Source organism: Acomys minous (assembly GCF_964271855.1).
Source record: "Acomys minous genome assembly, chromosome: 14".
Classification (NCBI taxonomy): Eukaryota; Metazoa; Chordata; class Mammalia; order Rodentia; family Muridae; genus Acomys; species Acomys minous.
This window is the reverse complement of record NC_140496.1, coordinates 34,440,163-34,460,379: the sequence shown is the minus strand read 5'-3', so window position 1 is coordinate 34,460,379 and position 20,217 is coordinate 34,440,163. Positions and strand designations below refer to the sequence as shown.

Here is a 20,217-nt window from a genome sequence, read left to right as displayed (position 1 = left end):
ACCCCATAACACAAAGGCCTTACCTCATTCTTTCCATTCACAGAACTTCTCTCCAGTACAACTTCCTCCATGATGATGAGCACTATAGAAATGTACAGTGGCATCACCATGTAAATACTCTCATTAGGTTGTTCTTCCTTATGAATTCATTCATGATGGAATGTACAAAAGCTTCATCATATTCATTGCACTCATGATGTTTCTCTCCTGTATGAATTCCTTCATGGTTTTGAAGATGTCTGCGACATGCAAAGGCTTTACCACATTGGTTACATTCATAGGGTTTCTCTCCAGTATGTGTTCTTTTATGTATTGAGAGACTACTATGGCATGCAAAGGGTCATAGGCGCATTGATAGGCGTTTTCTCCAGTATGTATTCTTTTATGCCTTTGAAAATGAGTGATATGCAAACTTTCTACCACATTGGATATTTTCATTGGGTTTCTCTCTGGTATGAGTTATTTTATGTATTTGGAGACTATTTTTTTTTTACTACACAGAACCTGCATTTGAAACTAAATTAAACATATAAATGTACATGAAAGCTAATGGCAAAGCAATTGGGAGCTGAATGCAAGATTGAATCTAAATGAATATAGAAATATGATGAAAAGATGTAATTTTAAATATAGTTAATGCAAAAATATCAAATTCATCACTACTGGAGAAAGAGGTGTATGATCTTATTGCCTGCATTAAGACAGACAGAATCAGGGCTGGAGAAATGGCTCAGTGGTTAAGAGCACCGCCTGCTCTTCCAAAGGTTCTGAGTTCAATTCCCAGCAACCACATGGTGGCTCACAACCATCTATAATGTAATCTGATGCCCTCTTCTGGCCTGCAGGTGTACATGCAGACAGAGCATTGTATACATAATAATAAATAAATAAAATCTTTAAAAAAAAAAAAGCGCCGGGCGTGGTGGTGCACGCCTTTAATCCCAGCACTTGGGAGGCAGACGCAGGCGGATCACTGTGAGTTCCAGGCCAGCCTGGTCTACAAACTGAGTCCAGGATGGCCAATGCTACACAGAGAAACCCTGTCTCGAAAAACCAAAACCAAAAATAAAATAAAATAAAATAAAAGAGACAGACAGAAGCAGTTCCAGAGCTAATGATGAACTCACTATTTACAGAAGGATGGCAACAACATTCACACCATGTGATCTTGCTGACTGCCGACTGCAAGCTCTTGGCTAGAAGCAACAGAGAAAATGCACCAACATGTTACTTTAGAAAATAAAGGGTCACTTTAATAAAGTAATTCTGCCAGAGGAAATAAAGCCCTGAGTGTAAACATGTGAGCTCTACAACACCAAATATCAACCAATCCATTCATAGTACTAAATATACAAAGTCAGCATGGTCTTTTTAACACAGTACTGTTTATAATAGTTCAAACACAATCATTACCATGCACAATTTCAAATATATAACAAATATTTTTATTTTGAGACTCAGGGTATTTGTTTATGAATTATGAGACCTATATACAATGAAAGTCATACCCACACAATCAAGTATTTTAATATGCTTCTTAAATGCAGTGACCTTATTCACACTTTTCTGAATTGGCCACATCAGTTTTCAAAATGTAATTGGAAACTATTATGATGTGCAATGTCATTACGATATTGGATACGTTCACAGGATTTGCTTCCAGTGTGTGTTCTCTCATGCCTTTGAAAATCACTGTGACATAAAAGGCTTTAGCACATTGCTTACATTCATGGAGTTTCTCTCCAGTGTGTGCTCTTTTATGTACGTGGAGACTATGAGATATGCAAAGCATTTACAACACTGCTTATATTAATACGGCTTCGCTCCACTGTGTATTCCTTTATGTATTTGGAAATTACTGTATTGTGCAAAAGCTTTACCACATTGCATACATTCATAGTGTTTCTCTCTAGTACATGTTTTTTTATGCCTTTGAAGATCACGGTGCTGTGCAAAGGCTTTACCACATTGTTTACATTCATATGGTTTTCTTCCAGTGTGTTCTTTCATGATTTTGAAGATAACTCTGCTGTGCAAAGGCTTTAGCACATTGCTTACATTAATAGGGTTTCTCTGCAGTATGTGTTCTTTCATGGTATTTAAGATGACTGTGTTGGGCAAAGGCTTTACCACATTGGTTACATTCATAGGGTTTCTCTCCAGTATGTGTTCTTTTATGTATGTAAAGACTATAGTGATGTGCAAAGGCTTTACCACATTGCTTACATTCATAGGGTTTCTCTCCACTATGTGTTCTTTCATGACTTTGAAGACTGCTGTGCTGTGCAAAGGCTTTACCACACTGCTTACATTCATAGGGTTTTTCTTCACTGTGTGTTCTTTTATGTTTTTGGAGATTACTGAGACATGCAAAGGCTTTACCACATTGCTTACATTCATAGGGTTTCTCTCCACTATGTGTTCTTTGATGAATTTGAAGATTAATGTGCTGTGCAAAGGCTTTACCACATTGCTTACATTCATATGGTTTCTCCCCAGTATGTGTTCTTTCATGAGTTTTAAGATGACTGTGGTGGGCAAAGGCTTTACCACATTCCTTACATTCATAGGGTTTCTCTCCAGTATGCATTCTTTCATGAGTTTGAAGACTCATGTGATGTCTAAAGGCTTTATCACACTGCTTACATTCATAGGGTTTTTCTCCACTGTGTGTTCTTTTATGTTTTTGAAGACTACTCTGATGTGCAAAGGCTTTAGCACATTGCTTACATTCATAGGGTTTCTCTCCAGTATGTGTTCTTTCATGATTTTTAAGATTAATATGTTGGGCAAAGGCTTTACCACATTGCTTACATTCGTAGGGTTTCTCTCCACTATGTGTTCTTTCATGACTTTGAAGTTTATTGTGCTGTGCAAAGGCTTTACCACATTGCTTACATTCATAGGGTTTCTCTCCGTGGTGTGTTCTTTCATGAGTTTGAAGATAAGTGTACTGTACAAAGGCTTTACCACATTGCTTACATTCATAGGGTTTCTCTGCAGTGTGTGTTCTTTTATGTATGTGAAGACTATAGTGCTGTGTAAAGGCTTTACCACATTGCTTACATTCATAGGGTTTCTCTCCAGTGTGTGTTCTTTTATGCTTTTGGAGACTATTTTGACATGTAAAGGATTTATCACACTGGGTACATTCATACAGTTTCTCTCCAGGATCAACTCTTTCAAGTCTTTGAGGATGACTGTGATATTCAAAGGCTTTATCAAATACAGGATATTCGAAGGGTTTTTCTCCCATTTGATTTCCCTCGTTCCTGCAAAGATAATTGGCACATGTGAAAATGTGTCACTTTCATTACACTTATGATTCGTTTTATCTGTATGAATTAATTTTACACTTTGGTCTAATGATAAAAAAAATCAGACCTTATCACTTTGTTTACATTTATGGTGCTCCCCTGTTTTGGGGGTTGTTTTGAGACTTTGAAGATAACTGTGATGGCCAGAGCATTTATTACATGGTTCATGTTTGTAGCATCCTTTTTCTATAGGTTTTCATGTACTTAAAGAAAACAAGAAGAACTCAGAGCTTTCCCACATTGATTCCATTCATAAAATTCCCTAAGGTGTGAGTCATACATTAACAAGGTGAACCAGAACAAAAAGAACCTCCACATTCTTAGTACTCATAGGGATTTGCTGTATCGTGAGTCTCTGGATGGTTCCAATGAAGTTGGAAAACCAGTGAACTGAAAATTTGTATCACATTCAGAATGTCTACTCAAAAGTGGGGACTACTACATAGCTTCTGTTTGTTCTGGGACACAGAGGTACGGTGCTTCTTTTGATACTGTTTGCTCACAAGGCCTGTATCCATTGTGACATAAGATATAGCTATTAAAAGAAGAATAACAAGAGAAAGGGCTCCACATTGCAGTCACACACTTTGATGTTTGTTCCTCATAGACATGTGGTGTAAGGATTAAGGTTTCTCCACAACAACCTTCTTGACTCTCACAAACTGTCCCCTCACTAAACTGCTTTACTCTAGACTATGTGCTTATTAGAAGTTTTGAACATATACTTATCATTTATCCCATAGGTGTACTTTCTGAGCACATTGAGATACATGCTACACATATAACATGCAATGACACTAAGGGAGCCAGGTGTGGTGGCATACACCTTTAATCCCAGCACTTGGGAGGCAGAGGCAGGCAGAGTGCTGTGAGTTCCAGGCTAGTTTGCTTGGTCTACAAAGTGAGTCTAGGACAGCCAAAGTTACACAGAGAAACCATGTCTTGAAACACGAAAAAAAAAAAAAAAAGACGTTGAGTGACATGGTTTTGTGAGAATGTATTCATCCCCAATACACATAAAGCAGTGCTTTCCTTTAAAATACGCAGGACATGTTAAATTTCCTTGGGAGGCATATTCATATCAGCTTGCACATGAGATTTACCTTTCATAGCTCCTAGATCTTTGACACTGTTCTTCAATAGTGTGGTCTCGCCAATTGTATCCTAAAACATAGTAACACAAAATATATGATATATCTTTGGAAATTAGGTCAAAATTACGATACTCCCTTCACTGAATCAGACAACCATGCGTGACTTAATCACCTCATCCCTCCTCATTTTCAATTCAAATTATAAAACAGCATCAATACTAAAGAAACACTTGCCCTGTATTTTAAAAATTGAAAACAAAAAATTTTGTCACAGTCTTACCTATAGTGGTGAGATTCCAATAGGTGTCCAGCATCACATCTTTGTAGAGATTCTTCTGGGAAGGATCCAGCAAAGCCCACTCTTCCCGAGTGAAGTTCACATGCACATCATCCAAGTTCACTGCACCCTAAAATGTCCCGTACATGTGTACAACAGGAAGCATGATAGTGACCACACTGGAAATGTATAATTCTCTGACATAGAATTCATATAATTCTGGGCTTCGTTCACTTATTTCCTGACACAGAAGCTCTAATGTCCTTACCAAGTCATGTTAGGTGACTTAGGTCACCTAGGAAAGTGAATAAGATTCTCCTCTATGATTTCTGAACCCTTTGAATAGAGTATAGCCTTTAAGAGAAATGAAAATTAACAGATAAGGAAACAGAGAAAGAGAGCATGAGAGAGAGAGAGAGAGAGAGGATTGTGAGAAGCATCAACAGTACTGAAGCCACATCGAAAAACTGTATGAACTATTACTGAAGACAAAAAAGAAAAGGAAAGAAAAGAAAAAAGGACAAGCTGGTTTACTGGATCATCTCTTTAATAAGAGGGCTCAGGAGGCAGAGGCAGGGTCATCTCATTGAGTTGGATGACAGACTAGTCTATACCATGAGTTCAGGGACACACAAAGGTAGTTATTAAAACCTTGACTCCTCTACAAAAATCAAGGAATGAAACAGAAAGACCCCAGAGGACTTTACTGAAGTTCCTACAAAGAATTGCACACTCACACTAGTTCTGTATTCATCTGACAGATTCCTGAAGTGCCCAGCTTAAACTGTAACACTGATAAGATCGTACTAACAGCAAATGCATGTTACACATGGACAGATTTTTGGGAACCAAGGAAAGAAACTAATTCTCAGTACTCTCATTTTTGTTTCCGGGCTCTACTCATAAGGTTGAGGGGCCTAGAGCATCTCCATGCTGCCCCCATTCTGTTGGAAACCTGGCTACAAGGGTTGGTATTAAATGAGTGACAGGGGCAGGAGAGATGTCTCTGCAGTTCAGAGATCTTGATGATCTTGCAAATAATTAGCTTCAATGGCCAGACGTACATGGCTGCTCACAACTACCCATTATTCCAAGTTCACGAGTTGTAAGGCCACCTACTGACTACTGTGAAGTCCCGGCACACATGGGGTGCACTGTAAACATGTCTTTGTTTTGATCCCATGCGTGGAATGTGAAACTGTCCTGTGAAGGTGTGCCTCATGTGAGGAAATGTTCTTTGCCATTTGAAAAACATCCTGCATGGACTATGGGAGAGTAAATATAGTCCAAATACGAAAGATCAATCCCTTTTGCATACCTTTATATTGCCTGTCTGCTCAGAGATGCTCTTGCTTTGAGATGCTCTGAGAGATACAGTCCTGAGAACCCTTCCAGGTTTCCGCTGTTGCCATTGCACTCACGTTTGCTGAATGTTGGGTTTGCTGATGAAGGGATCAGCTGGAATCCTGATAGCTAAGAGTGGAACCTCCCTCCAAGGAACTGAGTGTAAGAAGGTGACCTCCATAGTCCCTATCAGCCCTTTTCTCTCCTAATGTGAGTTGCTGCGTTGAAAGGGTGATAGAAGCATTAATGAGCCCCAAATAAAGTAGGCTCTTTAAAAAAGTATTTATTTATTATTATGAATACAATGTTCCGCCTGCATGTACACTTACAGGACAGAAGAGGGCGTTACCTCACATTACAGATGATTTTGAGCCACCATGTGGTTGCTGGAAATTGAACACGGGAAGTTTGGAAGAGCAGGTGGTGCTCTTAACCACTGAGCCATCCCTCCAGCTCTAAAGCAGGCTTTAAAAAGATCAAAGCCTGCATTGCATAATCATGCTCATAGGCAAAGACTCATATTCATCAAAAAAATTCAAGACAAACACAACATGTAGGAAGAATGCCACACACCTGCAATCTAACAACTCAGAAGGCTCAGGGTGTATTAATGTCATGAACACATGCCATCCTGAGAAAGAGAATATATAGTCTCTGCCAAATTTCAATATCCAATATGTGGATGAAGGTCAGCAAACAGCATATGCTTGACAAGTACAAGACCCTACATTCCAGGCACATCAGACACTAACATAACATGAAAAGAAACCAAAAGCCAGCAAAGTTGGCCTACATCTAATCCCAGCACTCTGGACAGAGTCAGGTGGACCTCTAAGCTGGAGGCCTGCCTGGTCTACGTATACAGAAACTTTGTCTTCAAAAACAACAACAACAAAACTAACATTAGAACAACATTCGGCTAGCAAATTAGCTTAGCACTGAACAGCAATTGTATCTACTGTATTTTATGTCATTTAGGAATAGTCTACAATGGTGAGGGCTTGAGAAGGAAACTGATGAGTTTCAACCACAACACAGTAGACAGGAAGACAGGAAGTGTGGTGAGTCCACAGACACTCAAGTCACATCCCCAATAAGGAATCTAGAGAGGGTCCGACTACAAAAACTTCCATAAGCTCCTCCCATAACCCACAAATCATAATCAAGTGTACAAAGACATCATCATCCGTTCTGGGAGTGTTTGTGTTTTTATTCCATCTGACTCTTGTTACCTTGGGCTCATGGTCATCCCATGATGAAAATGCATTTAGTCTAACTTCAATGATACGAATAGTCTGCAACAGCCTGGACACTGTTCAAATGTCCAAAGTCTCTTCTGACTCTCAAGACAATCTCTTGATGGCCACATCTTGTCAATTCAGGAAACAAGCTACAACTTTCTAATCTTCACTGGCATAGGATAGCCCTTCCCATTCCAAAGAGAGGAATGTGTGCTGAGTGAGGGAAGATAGGACCAAGGCAAGAAACCATGATAGAAGGCAAAGAATAAATTCTCTATCTCTGTCTCAGATACATGCAGCTGCAGTCTCAAAGGGTTTAGATGTCCCTATCCCTGAAACCTGTCACACATCTCTCAGATTGGTTACTTCCACTCCCTACATGCATCTCTCCATGGCTGACTTCTCATAGCTCAGTTAACTCAACATCTTATGGTCTCCAAATACAAACCAGGCTTTTTTATCCTCATGCCTTTAGGCAATGAACTCTCACAGTCTCCTCACTGGGGCTATGACTCTGGAAATAGAGAGCAGGAATAGTGCTGAACTGAAACCACAGAGGAAGAAGCTTCTTCCTTCCAGGAACAGTATAGCATGGGTGAGGGCTCCTGTCAATTTGGCTTCTATATTGGGATGGCTCATACCTTCCTTGGACCACAGCTAAAGCAGGTTTTGTAGGAAGTTCCTTCCTGGGACTAGAAATAACTTGGCCTACCCTTCCCTTAATTCAAGACTTAAGAGGATCAAGTGTCACCCTTAGGGCATCTTCTTAGGCTTCCAATCCAGAGCAAGGGCCTGCCCTGGAATAGTGACCACCTCCTTGAAAGTTCCTGCCTCGGTTTCAGCATTGGACTGCATCTGATACTACCTACTGCTCTTCTTTCCCTACAAACCACAGACTTTGTGTTTATTTCTACACCATTTGTTACTTTTTTACATTGTGGTCCTTAATGAGCCACTAGTAAAAATCATCCAAAGAGTCAATAGTCCATCTAGAAAATCAGCTCATTATTTAATTATCCTGCCTTACTCAATTTCTCAAGGCAGGAGAAGAGTAAGAAACATTTTGGACCAAAATATCACACAGATGAGTACTGGCTGCAGAACTATGGAGTCTGTTTTCTACTGAAATTCTATGACCTGGACTTCCTTTGTCTGCATTACTCTCAAAACTCCTTATCTTCCACGTCCTACAAGAACAGCTGATTAAACTCTGTAAACACATTTCTAAGCCTTTTGCCATTTCATGTCCTGACGTTTTCCATATTCCTCCAAAAGAGAGCATCATCAGTTCTGTCCAGCTGCAACATCACTATTTGTGTACCACTATTTTATTTTTAATAACTTGCTACTCTGCTGCTTTGACTGAATTCTCTAACCTAAACCAACTCCGGTAACAAACGAGTTTTTGGATGGTTCTTTCGAATCACAGCCCATTTTTTTCGGGAGCTTAGGATACAAACTCATGTAAAAAGAAATGTAGTAGGGCTGGAGAGATGGCTAGAGTTTAAGACCACTGACTGTTTTTCCTTCCAGAAGTCCAGAGTTCAATTCCCAGCTACCACATGGTGGCTCAGAGCCATCTATAATGTGATCTGACGCCCTCTTCTGGTCTGCAGGTGTACATGCAGGTAGAGCACTGTATGCATAATTAATTAACTATGGGCAAACATGGTGTCCTAGCTTTCTCTCTTGCCTGGCCACTGTCCCATGCTCTGCCAGCTCTCTTATCCAGCCCACGCCCACTTGCTTAGAGACATAGCCATTCTCATCGGAAGAGCCTTGCCACATCGATTGTGTTGATGAATCAATACAATTGTTGACTGACAGAGCAACCAGCCAGTGTGGTAGGGGCAAGCCCTCAACGGATGACTGTAGATACTACAATGTTCTGAAATGAACCTAATAAGGACACACAGGAATAATATATCAGAAAGTGTTTAAAACCTTAAAATATGTGTTAAACATAGCAATCAACATTGATTATTGCAAAAACTAGCAAATACAGATGTGCCACGAAAAGAGCAAAGGGGAGGCTCTAAGATTAAGAAGAGAAAACTCTTTGTCTCACAGAAATTCTTCAACCCAACAAAAACTCAAGGAACTCATAACATATTATAGTAAATCTTCAGAAGACAAAGACAGGTGAAGGTGCAAAGGAACATTGATTCCCCAGATGCAATTGTGAGACTTCCTCCCTCTGTTTGTTAACCTAGGCCAACTATGTTTCCTGAGTCTTACTGCTGAATAAACTCACCTGAAGATACCACATTAAGAGCAGTCAGACTCCATTTTGTGACAAGCAGCTACACTTCCTTGTTAGCACACAGACCTTTACCCTGGTCCGGGAGAATTCCCTGGACAAGATCAGGCTCATCAGGAACTACTGATTACAAATAACGTTCCTACTCTAGGAAAAGTGTTTGTGCCTTCAGTGCTGGGAAAAGTCTCTGTATCGGGTCAGGTTGACCACAAACTATGTTTATGTTCAGCATACTCTGAGGCCTTGTTAATCCACAGACATTCCCCAGCCCCCTGCTCCCCAAGACCAAACCCAGGAACTGCATAGAGGAGAGAAGAGAGGTAGATCTGTAGCAGGGAGAACTGAGCAGGCAGTTTGCTTAAGGGAAACCAAGCGTTGTTTGAACAACTAGCTAGAGGAACTAGTTGTTGAGATGGTGAGGAATGGAGGAAAAGGAAATACTCAGGCATAAGCGGTAGAAGCTGAAGGTCTTGAAGCCCAGGAGAACTTTTCTTCTGCCTCTCTATCTTTCTCCGTCTCTGTCTCCTTTGCTGTCTGTCTGACTTCTCTCACCTTGCTTGCTTGCTGTCCTGCTAACTATCTTCTTTCTTGCTGTTACCCATCTACCTATTCCTCTTGCCATTCCCTATCTATCCCCCTCTCTTGCTGTTCCCCATCTCACTCTAGCTTACTCTCTCATGTCTCTTACTTGCTTGCCCTCTCCTTGGGCCAACCCCAGAATTTTATTGAAATGAAGTTCAATTATTTGTTGTTACTAATTACATCATGATTTTCCCATCATTTACAGTCACTAGGGCAATCAAAAATCAACAGAGTAACAAGGAAATATAAAAGTTCTGTAACCTACAACAAAAAATCATTTTTAAGGCAATGGGCAGCATCACCTGATCTTTATTTTTTAAACGATACAGAGGAAAGTCTAATCATACATTTCCCCAGGCTACAGCCAATGTGTTTACAAGGTCATAGCATCATCATACCTTCAGCTAAATATTATTGAAAGAAACACTTGACCTACTTCCAGTCTCAGACCAACAGCTGTGCTATCCAAGCCTAGGCTAACTGCCAAGTGGTCCTCTGTCGTAAAATATCTGTAAAACATGATGATCCAAGACCCTTCTAGGGTTATAACTTCCTAGTTCACAAGTAAAGTTGCCTTAGTCTCCTCACTTCACATGACTGTTGCAGACTCCTCATTCAGGGAAGGACTTTTAGCTGCTTGCTGATGCTCAGAGTTGGCCCAAGGCCAACAACTTGGAAAACACTGGAGGAGACGATGCCTTGTCCTAACAGCCAGTGAGTCACAGACATTACAGGTGTCCTTCTGAATCGCCTATTGTTGGACCCTGGTCCAAAATGTTGGACCTTGGGAGTCCAATTCTGGAAGGGGGTTGCCGCGAGAGTCCACTCAAGTCACACCAGCTGAGAGATAGGTAAAATTTATTACTGACACACCAGAAGTCCCAATTGTTGATGTGTCAGGGTCCCTCAGCACTGGGGAGGTGAAGGACCTCGAGTAGCTGTTACAGGCTAGTTTTAAAGGCAAAAACCATAAAGCAGATGGGGTTGCTTATCACTGGAAACCATATGGACATTAGGACATCTGGCCTGGGGGAACCTCTTGTGCAGACATCTGATATCTGCAAATTTGCATGTAACTATTCTGGGAATTAGGGTGGAACTCTTGAGGTTAGCACAACTGGGAGAGCACTGGAGGAGAGGCTGTCTTGTCCTGACAGCCAGTGGGTCACAGACATTACAGGTATCCTTCTGAATCCTTTATCATGCCAGCCACAAAATGAACCAAAGAGCTGTGACATTTGTGGAGCACCCGTGTTCCCAGTCCCTCTTAAGACCAGTGGTCACATTCCAAAAGAGCTGGCTCAGTTTTCACATACCCCAGCTAGCTGTATAAGTGACCTGAGTACTTTTTTTTCCAAGGGAGAGTTTCTCTGTGTGGCCTTGGCTGTCCTGGACTTACTTTGTAGACGAGGCTGGCCTCGAACTCACAGAGATCTGACTGCCTCTGCCTCCTGAGTGCTGGGATTAAAGGCATGCACCACCACCACCCCAACAGTTCTTATTTCTATGCACTTTAAACCTGATGTTTTAAGCCAGGCATGGTGGAGCACACCTCCAACCCCAGCACTTGGGAGGTAGAGGAGTGAGGGTTTCTGTGAGCTCCAGGCTGGCCTGGGCTACAAAGCAAGTTCCAGGATACTGGAGAAACCATGCCTCGGGGGAAATTTTTTTTTAAAAAAAGAAGATAAGAAATATTTTGAGGGTCACTGATGGCATATAGCTTTAAACCCAGCATTCAGGAGGCCGAGGCAATTGTAGGAGGATCTCTGTGAGTTTGAAGCCAGCCTAGTCTTAGAAGTGAGTTGGAGAAAAGCTAGCAGAGAAAGCCTGTGCCAGGAGAGAGGGAAACAAACAAACAAACAAAAACCTGAAAAAAATCAATAACAACAGCCCATAAAAAAACAAAACAGCACCAAAGTCAACAATATAGTCACTTGCCCAAAATGAGTTGGGTCTTGAATCCACTGGGGCTCCAGCCAGCTCTTGAATTCCACCTCCAGCTGAGACACCATCACTTTCCCTGCTCACTCTCACTGTCCCACCCCTACCTCAGGACAATAGGCCTGTAGGGAGCCATGCTAAATTCTGTCCTGTTAGAAATCCCTTGCTTAGGCTGCATGCTGTGACCTTCCAGTTGCTGAGCTTTGCCAGAGGAGGCCTTGTGTTCTAGGCTATCCTAGGACTATTTACCTTTGAAAGAAGTAGGGAAGTCCCTACTGGGAACCACCCAAGGGTCAAGGAAGTTCTTAGAGTCAGCTACTCAGGAAGTAGGAAGTTTCACGTGTTGTTAGTTATTTTTTCTTCGTTTGAAAACAATACTTCTGTGTGACCACAAACCCTCTTGTGTTGGCCTTTGGTTCAATGGTCAGCAGAAGGTAGACTATATAACCTCATTGTCTTATTGAAACACATGTGCCACCTGGATTTTCCTCATCATTTGTAATGGACACTTGATTGACCAGGCCTGCCGGGGTTCAATTAACGCTCGGGAGGAGAATTCTCCTATATAGGGACAGAACACAAGACACGAAGAAGGAGAGCAAGTCTTTGATCAAGCTCTCAAATTAGGTGGAAGGTTTTATAAGGCAGGGGTCAGGGAAGCATATTGCTATGGCAACCCAGCTGTAGGCTATCGCCAGATTCGAGGAATTCCAAGCAGGTCACAGTGTTCTGCCACACTGAATATTTTGCTATCTTTATCAAATCTCACAACTAAACTACACCAGGGTGGCTCCGTCTCAATTTTATCTTTTGTCTAACTGCTGAACCATGACAGGGTCAGCTGGTTTCTGGTAAATGACAGACTGCTGGAGATATAGAAACCTAGGCTCTGACAAGATGGCTGAACATTGGCCATATGGCCTACTGTCCCCAACACTTAATCACCTTTGCTATATGTAGTCTCTTCCCTTGATGGCCAAACAAGTTTTTTGTTTGTTTGTTTGTTTGTTTTGAGACAGGGTTCCTCTGTGTAGCCTTGGTTGTTCTGGACTCGCTTTGTAGACCAGGCTGGCCTCGAACTCACAGCGATCCGCCTGCCTCTGCCTCCCGAGTGCTGGGATTAAAGGCATGTGCCACCATGCCCGGTGTTCAAACAAGTTTTAAAGATGTTTAACATAACAGTGTTGAACAAGATTGTTTTTTCAGCATAGGCCTTTCACAGTGGTTTTACTCTGCTAGTGGAAATGTGGGTGTACAATGAGCGCATATACCATGGGTTTGATTAAATTTCATTGTTATGTGTTGGTGAATCATCCTTTGCAGCAAGCTGTGACCATGGGACTTCTCACTTTCCTACCAGTTTCATCAGTGGAATTTCTATGTCTTCTGAGTGCTTGATTTTCAACAGCTTGTACCTGCTTTTCCCTTGCATAAGCGGTTTCGAAAGGCAGCGGGGTGTTTTGTTTTTTGTTTTTCGGCAGCGGGGGTGTTAATGCTGAGAAGCACCTGCTTCTGCACAGTGGAGTTAGTGTCTAAGGAGTCTACCTTGCATCCTGTTTCCCAGGTCTCCAAGCACCTGGGCTTTTTCTTGGCAGCCATTTGGCTCCTGCTGCCCCCTAGCGGCCACAAGGAAACATGACCCAGGAGCCATGCTCCTGCCCTCCATCCAATCTGGGCTATTTGTGCTAGGACTTTCTGGCAAAGAGAGAATGGCTGTTAGTGGACAGGCCTGCCTAAGCCAGGTGTGGCCCTGTGGTGGGAGGAGAGTCTAACCCTGATTCTTGGTCTTCGGTGGTTTTGGAAAATGTATGCCCTTTGTGGCCAACCTGAACAGGTGTCTGCTCATCCAGAGATCATCCTGAGCATGGGCCACCTGTGCCTCCCTCCTCTGTGGTCTGTAAGGGGGCTACACTGAAAAACCCTCTAAAATCTGGTGACACAGCTCTTTGTGCCATTCATGTGCGCTACGATGAGGATCTTATTCAGTGGTTGAAGTTCAGAATTAACTGTCACTCAACATTCTAAGATGTGGGGCCACAGGAGGAAAACTGAACACTGTATTGTTTTGGGCCTCTGCTTTGTCTTTGTTACTGTTGTATTGCTATGAAGAGACACAAGGGCTAAAGCAACTTATAAAAGAAAGCATGTAACTGCTTGTGTGCACAGTCAGAGGATGAGGCCATGGCCATCATGAAGGTCAGCATGGCAACAGGATAACACACATGGCTGGGACAAGAGCTAGGAGCTTACATCAGGAGACAAGAACACACACACAGAGTTGTTAGTGGCTGTTTTAAAAGTGTGTTTGTTGTGTTTTCTCTCTTAAGCTGGCTAGCACCCAAATAATTGAAACTGGACTATTCTACTTGTTTAATAAGCTTGACTGCACAAGAACTGAGCAGTGTTAATCTTCTCCTGACACTCTATGCTAATCTGGCTTCCTCCCAGTGTGAATCCCCAGACACTTGCACTGTATGGATGTCTCTGCTCCAGCTGCTCATTTCTCATGGAGGCTGCTGGACCTCTGCTGTGGATGAATCCTCATAGTCCTCTCTTCTCCTTCCCCTCACCAGGCTGGCAGGAAATCCATTCCTATTCCCTGCTTGGCTTAGTGATTGGCTGTTAAGCTGTTTTATTGGTATTATGAGAGGACAATTGGGGGGGGAAGTTTAGACAGCCTGAAGACAGTACATTCTCAGAACAAAGATTGAAACCAGCCTGGTAGGGAGAGCACAGAAATAAACATTATAATCTTTACACAGTACATATTGACATAATGTCTATGAGAGAAAGAGAGGGAGAGAGGGAGGGAGGAAAAGACAGAGAGAGAGACATAGAGAGAGAGAGACAGAGAGAATGAGAGAGAGAGAGAGAGAGAGAGAGAGACAGAGAGAATGAGAGAGAGAGAAAAGAGGAAGGGAGAGTAGAGGAGTGGAGGGGAGAGAAGAGGAGAGGAGAGGAGAGGACAGGAGAGGACAGGAGAGGAGAGGATGAAAGACCCCATTTCTAAATATTGTTTAGTCAAGTAATTTAAGGCTTGTACAATGCTATTTTGTAAGGCTATTTTGTCAGAGTGGAAAAATACCACCATGTCACAAGGCTTGTGGTCACCCACCATTTCACAAGGCCTGTACAAACGGTTCTGGGAAACTGCCCTGGGGCCAAGTTATTGGAAAAACAGGATGTATGGTCTGTTAGGATGTATGGTCTGTGAGTAGGCTTCTGGTAAAAATAGCCTAACCATTTCCCGATTCCAAAGCCCTGACCAGAGCTAAATCTAGCCGCATTAAATTAGCCAACCAAAACCCTGTAATTATGCCTCTCGCTTCTGTAACCCTGCTTCCTGCTTTCCACCCTATAAAAGGGTCTCCTCCCCTTCACTCGGTGCGCCAGTCATCCGATAGACTGAGTCACCAGGGTACCCGTGTATTCAATAAAGCCTCTTGCGTTTGCAACCGGACTTTGGTTTCGCTGGTTCTTGGGGAGGGTCTCCCTGACGAAGGACAGTCCGTGAGGAGGGTCTTTCATTTGGGGGCTTGTCCGGGATCGAGCCCCCCACCCAGGGACCACCGACCCAAAATCGGGAGGTAAGTTCTCCGCTGCTGGCATTGTGGGTATTGTGTGTCTTGTTTGTCTCCTGGTTGTCCTCCATCTCTGTGCTACTCTGAGACTCAATTGGGTCATTAGTATCTGGTGGAGGCTAGAAGGAGTTGACGAACTCGGACTTCTCCTCCACACCCCTGGGAGACGTCCCACGGGGGTATCCGGGGTCCTTAGGACCCATCTGAGAGGACGATCCGACTCGGCTTGGTTGGGGCTTCGCCCCTGGTCAACGGATACGCTCCTCGTCTGGGAGACGGGGAAACCGGAACCCCAACGCCGTCTCCAATTGGTTTACTTTCATTTTGGTGCCGGCACCGCACAGCGCGATCTATCTCTTTTGGTTTGTTGTTAATCTTTCTTGTCACTCTGTGTACACTCCCTTTCTCTGCAGACATGGGCCAGACAGTTACCACCCCGCTAACCTTAACCCTTAAACATTTCAAGGAAGTCCGGACCATCGCACACAACCAATCTGTGGAGGTCCGTAAGGACCGATGGCAAACGTTCTGTGCATCCGAATGGCCAACCTTCAATGTTAACTGGCCACCGGAGGGCTCTTTTAACCTGACTCTCATTTTACAGGTCAAAACAAAGGTGATGGACCCAGGCCCTCAGGCCACCCTGACCAAGTCCCATACATCATTACTTGGGAGACTCTGGTCCGTGACCCGCCCCCTTGGGTTAAGCCTTTCCTTTCCTCACCACCTGCATCAGCTCCACCGGCCTTACCACTCCCTTTGACTCCTACGCCCGCCCCCCAGACAGGACTATACCCCGCGGTCCTCAGACCCCCTCCCAAGGTCCTTCCCCCCGAGGACAGGACCCTCCTAGACCTCCTGTCCGAGGAACCACTCCCTCCACCTTACCAGGGCCCTCAGCCCCCGGCGAGTGCTGCACCTCCCGCCGCTCCGGAGGCACCTCCCCAATCCCAAGCAGCCGCTTCCTCCCATGTGGTGGGCCGCTTGCGGAACCGCTGGGAACAAACCCCGGAAGCCACCTCCCAGGCTTTTCCCTTGCGAGCAGGCAATGGAGGACAAATTCAATATTGGCCTTTCTCTGCCTCAGACCTCTACAACTGGAAAAATAATAACCCTCCTTTTTCTAAGGATCCCACTAGACTCACTTCCTTGATCGAGTCTATTTTAGTGACTCACCAGCCTACCTGGGACGACTGCCAGCAGCTCCTGCAGACGCTCCTGACCACCGAGGAACACCAGCGAGTCATTCAAGAGGCACGGAAGAGTGTCCCAGGAGAGAACGGGCGGCCAACCCAGCTGCCCAACGAGATCAATAGTGTTTTTCCCTTGGAACGCCCTGAATGGGACTTCAATACGACGGAGGGTAAGAATCACCTGCGCCTCTATCGCCAGTTGCTCATAGCGGGTCTCCAAAAGGCTGCTAGGCGGCCCACGAATTTGGCCCAGGTCAAGATGGTTACACAAAAATCTGATGAAACCCCTTCCGCCTTCTTAGAAAGACTGAAGGAAGCTTATAGGGTCTATACACCATATGACCCTGAGGACCCCCTCCAGGCCACCACTCTGGCCATGTTGTTTGTATGGCAATCAGCACCAGATATAAGGTGGAAGCTAGAGAGACTAGAGGAATTGAAAGAGAGCACAGTGCAGGATTTGCTGAAGGAAGCTGAGAAAGTGTATAATAAGAGAGAGACTCCAGAAGAAAGAGAGGATCGGATCAGGAGAGAGAATGAGGAAAGGGAAGAAAAACTGAGAAAGGAGGCAGAGGAAAGAGAAAATATTCGGGACAGGAAAAGGAACAGGGAAATGAGCAGATTGCTGGCCACCGTTGTAACAGGACAGACACAGGGTAGACAGGAACCTGGAGAGCGGAGGGGGCCACGGGTGGATAAGGACCAATGCGCCTATTGTAAGGAAAAAGGCCATTGGGTCCAAGACTGCCCCAGACGGCCAAAGGGAACCAGAAGACCCCAGACCTCTACCACTCTCTTGAACTTGGAAGATTAGGGCCGTCAGGGCCAGGAGCCTCCCCCTGAGCCCAGGTTAACCCTTAATGTGGGGGGGCAACCAGTGACCTTCTTGGTTGACACGGGGGCACAGCACTCGGTCCTTACATCTGCACCAGGGCCTTTGACCAACAAGACTGCCTGGGTGCAAGGCGCAACCGGCACAAAGACATACCGATGGACCACCGAAAGAAAGATCCAGCTCGTGACCGGTAAGGTCTTGCATTCTTTTCTACATGTCCCTGACTGCCCCTATCCTCTTCTGGGCTTCTGAAGTTAAACCTTCTGACTAAGTTAAAAGCGCAAATTTACTTTGAGGATGGGAAGGCCCATGTAACCGGGCCACAAGGAAAACCAATCCATGTCTTGGCCTTGGATGTGGAAGAAGAATATAGGCTCTACGAAGCTGAATCCGAAAGGCAGCCACCCTTAACATGGCTGGAGCATTTTCCCTCGGCCTGGGCTGAAACTGGTGGAATGGGGCTGGCATCTAACCAGCCCCCCCTGATGGTCACCCTAAAAGCTACGGCAACCCCAGTTTCTATAAAGCAGTATCCCATGTCTCAGGAAGCCTACCAAGGCATACGGCCCCATATTCAGAGATTGCTGGACCAAGGGATACTGGTGCCATGCCAATCCCCCTGGAACACCCCCTTACTTCCTGTCAAGAAGCCCGGGACTAATGACTATCGCCCAGTCCAGGACTTAAGGGAAGTTAATAGGCGGGTTGAGGACATCCACCCAACTGTGCCAAATCCCTATAACCTCCTGACCAGCCTGCCCCCATCACACATCTGGTATACGGTCCTAGATTTAAAGGATGCCTTCTTCAGCCTAAGGCTCCACCCGGACAGCCAACCCATCTTTGCCTTCGAATGGAAGGACCCAGAAAAGGGACTGTCCGGGCAGCTAACTTGGACTAGACTACCCCAAGGATTTAAAAACAGCCCTACCCTGTTCGATGAAGCCTTGCATAGAGACCTGGCGGACTTCCGAGTCCAACACCCAACCTTAATCTTGTTGCAATATGTTGATGACCTTTTATTGGCCGCCCAGACTGAGGATGATTGTTGGGCTGGGACAGAGGCCCTCTTGAAGACTCTTGGACACTTGGGATATCGGGCCTCATTTAAAAAGGCCCAAATCTGTCAGTCCCAGGTAACTTATTTGGGATACCAGATCAGAGAGGGGAAAAGGTGGCCAACTCAGGCAAGAAAGCAAGCAATCCTCCAGATCCCCGTGCCCAAGACCCAGAGACAACTCCGGGAATTCCTGGGTACAGCAGGCTTCTGCCGGCTCTGGATCCCAGGATTCGCAGAGATGGCAGCCCCTTTATACCCCCTGACCAAGCAAAGTACCCTCTTTACCTGGAAAGAACCCCAGCAACAGGCATTCGATGCCATCAAAGAAGCCTTACTTTCCTCCCCAGCTCTGGGACTTTCAGACCTGACAAAACCCTTTGAACTGTACGTTGACGAAAGGTTTGGGTATGCAAAAGGGGTGCTCACGCAAAAGCTCGGGCCATGGCGGCGTCCCATCACGTATCTATCCAAAAAGTTAGATCCAGTGGCCTCAGGGTGGCCACCATGTCTCCGCATGGTGGCAGCAGTGGCCATCTTGGTCAAAGACTCTGGCAAGTTGACAATGGGACAGCCTCTCACCATCCTGGCTCCTCATGCCATGGAAGCCTTAATCAGGCAGCCGCCTGACAGATGGTTGTCTAATGCCCAGATGACCCATTATCAGACTCTTTTGCTGGACTCTGAAAAAGTCACTTTCGGACCCCCTGTGACTCTGAACCCTGCCTCCCTACTTCCCTCGCCCGAGCCCCCTGATAACCATGATTGTCTGCAGATACTGGCTGAGACTCACGGGACCCGCCCTGATCTAACCGACCAGCCCCTCCGGAATGCTGACTGCACCTGGTTTACGGACGGCAGCAGTTTCCTGGAAAATGGAGAACGGCAAGCAGGAGCTGCCGTAACAACCACCAAGGATGTAATTTGGTCCAGCCCTCTCCCCCCGGGGACATCAGCCCAGCGTGCCGAGCTGATAGCTCTGACCAAAGCACTGCAGCTGGCCAGCGGTAAATGCCTCAACGTATACACTGACAGCAGGTATGCCTTTGCCACAGCCCATATCCATGGAGAAATTTACCGGAGGAGGGGCCTACTGACCTCGGAGGGCAAAGAAATTAAAAATAAGACTGAGATACTGGCCCTGCTAAAAGCCCTACACTTGCCCCGTGAACTCAGCATCATACACTGCCCCGGGCACCAGAAAGGAACTTCCCTGGAGGCAGAGGGAAACAGGATGGCCGATAAAGCCGCTCACTTGGCAGCACTCTCCGGGGAAAGGGCTAGCAAACTTCTGGTCACCGCCGACCAAACCTCCGAAGGCTCCCAGTCAGATTCCCAAGCCTGCCGAGGCTGGGAATACACGGAAAAAGACATTCACCTGCTACAGAAAATGGGGGCCACCTGTGATGCCCCTGATCAATGGACCTACCAGGGCAAGGTCGTGGCCCCACTCAAGGCCACTGCCTACTTGATTGACTTTTTCCATAAGCTAACC

General features: G+C 44.9%; 2 protein-coding genes across 2 annotated transcripts in view; both read right to left on the bottom strand.

Moving 5' to 3' along the window:
- The window catches only part of LOC311583834 (uncharacterized protein), a 249,954-nt gene that overhangs the window by 62,521 nt on the left and 167,216 nt on the right, over positions 1–20,217 (bottom strand). The gene's annotated exons all lie outside the window — the stretch shown is intronic.
- The window catches only part of LOC311583838 (uncharacterized protein), a 49,203-nt gene continuing 30,474 nt past the window's right edge, over positions 1,489–20,217 (bottom strand). The window contains exon 4 of the mRNA XM_084757756.1: positions 1,489–3,272. Coding sequence (XP_084613882.1) covers positions 2,060–3,272 — 1,213 coding nt within the window. The 3' untranslated portion in view covers positions 1,489–2,059. The remainder of the gene's footprint in view (positions 3,273–20,217) is intronic.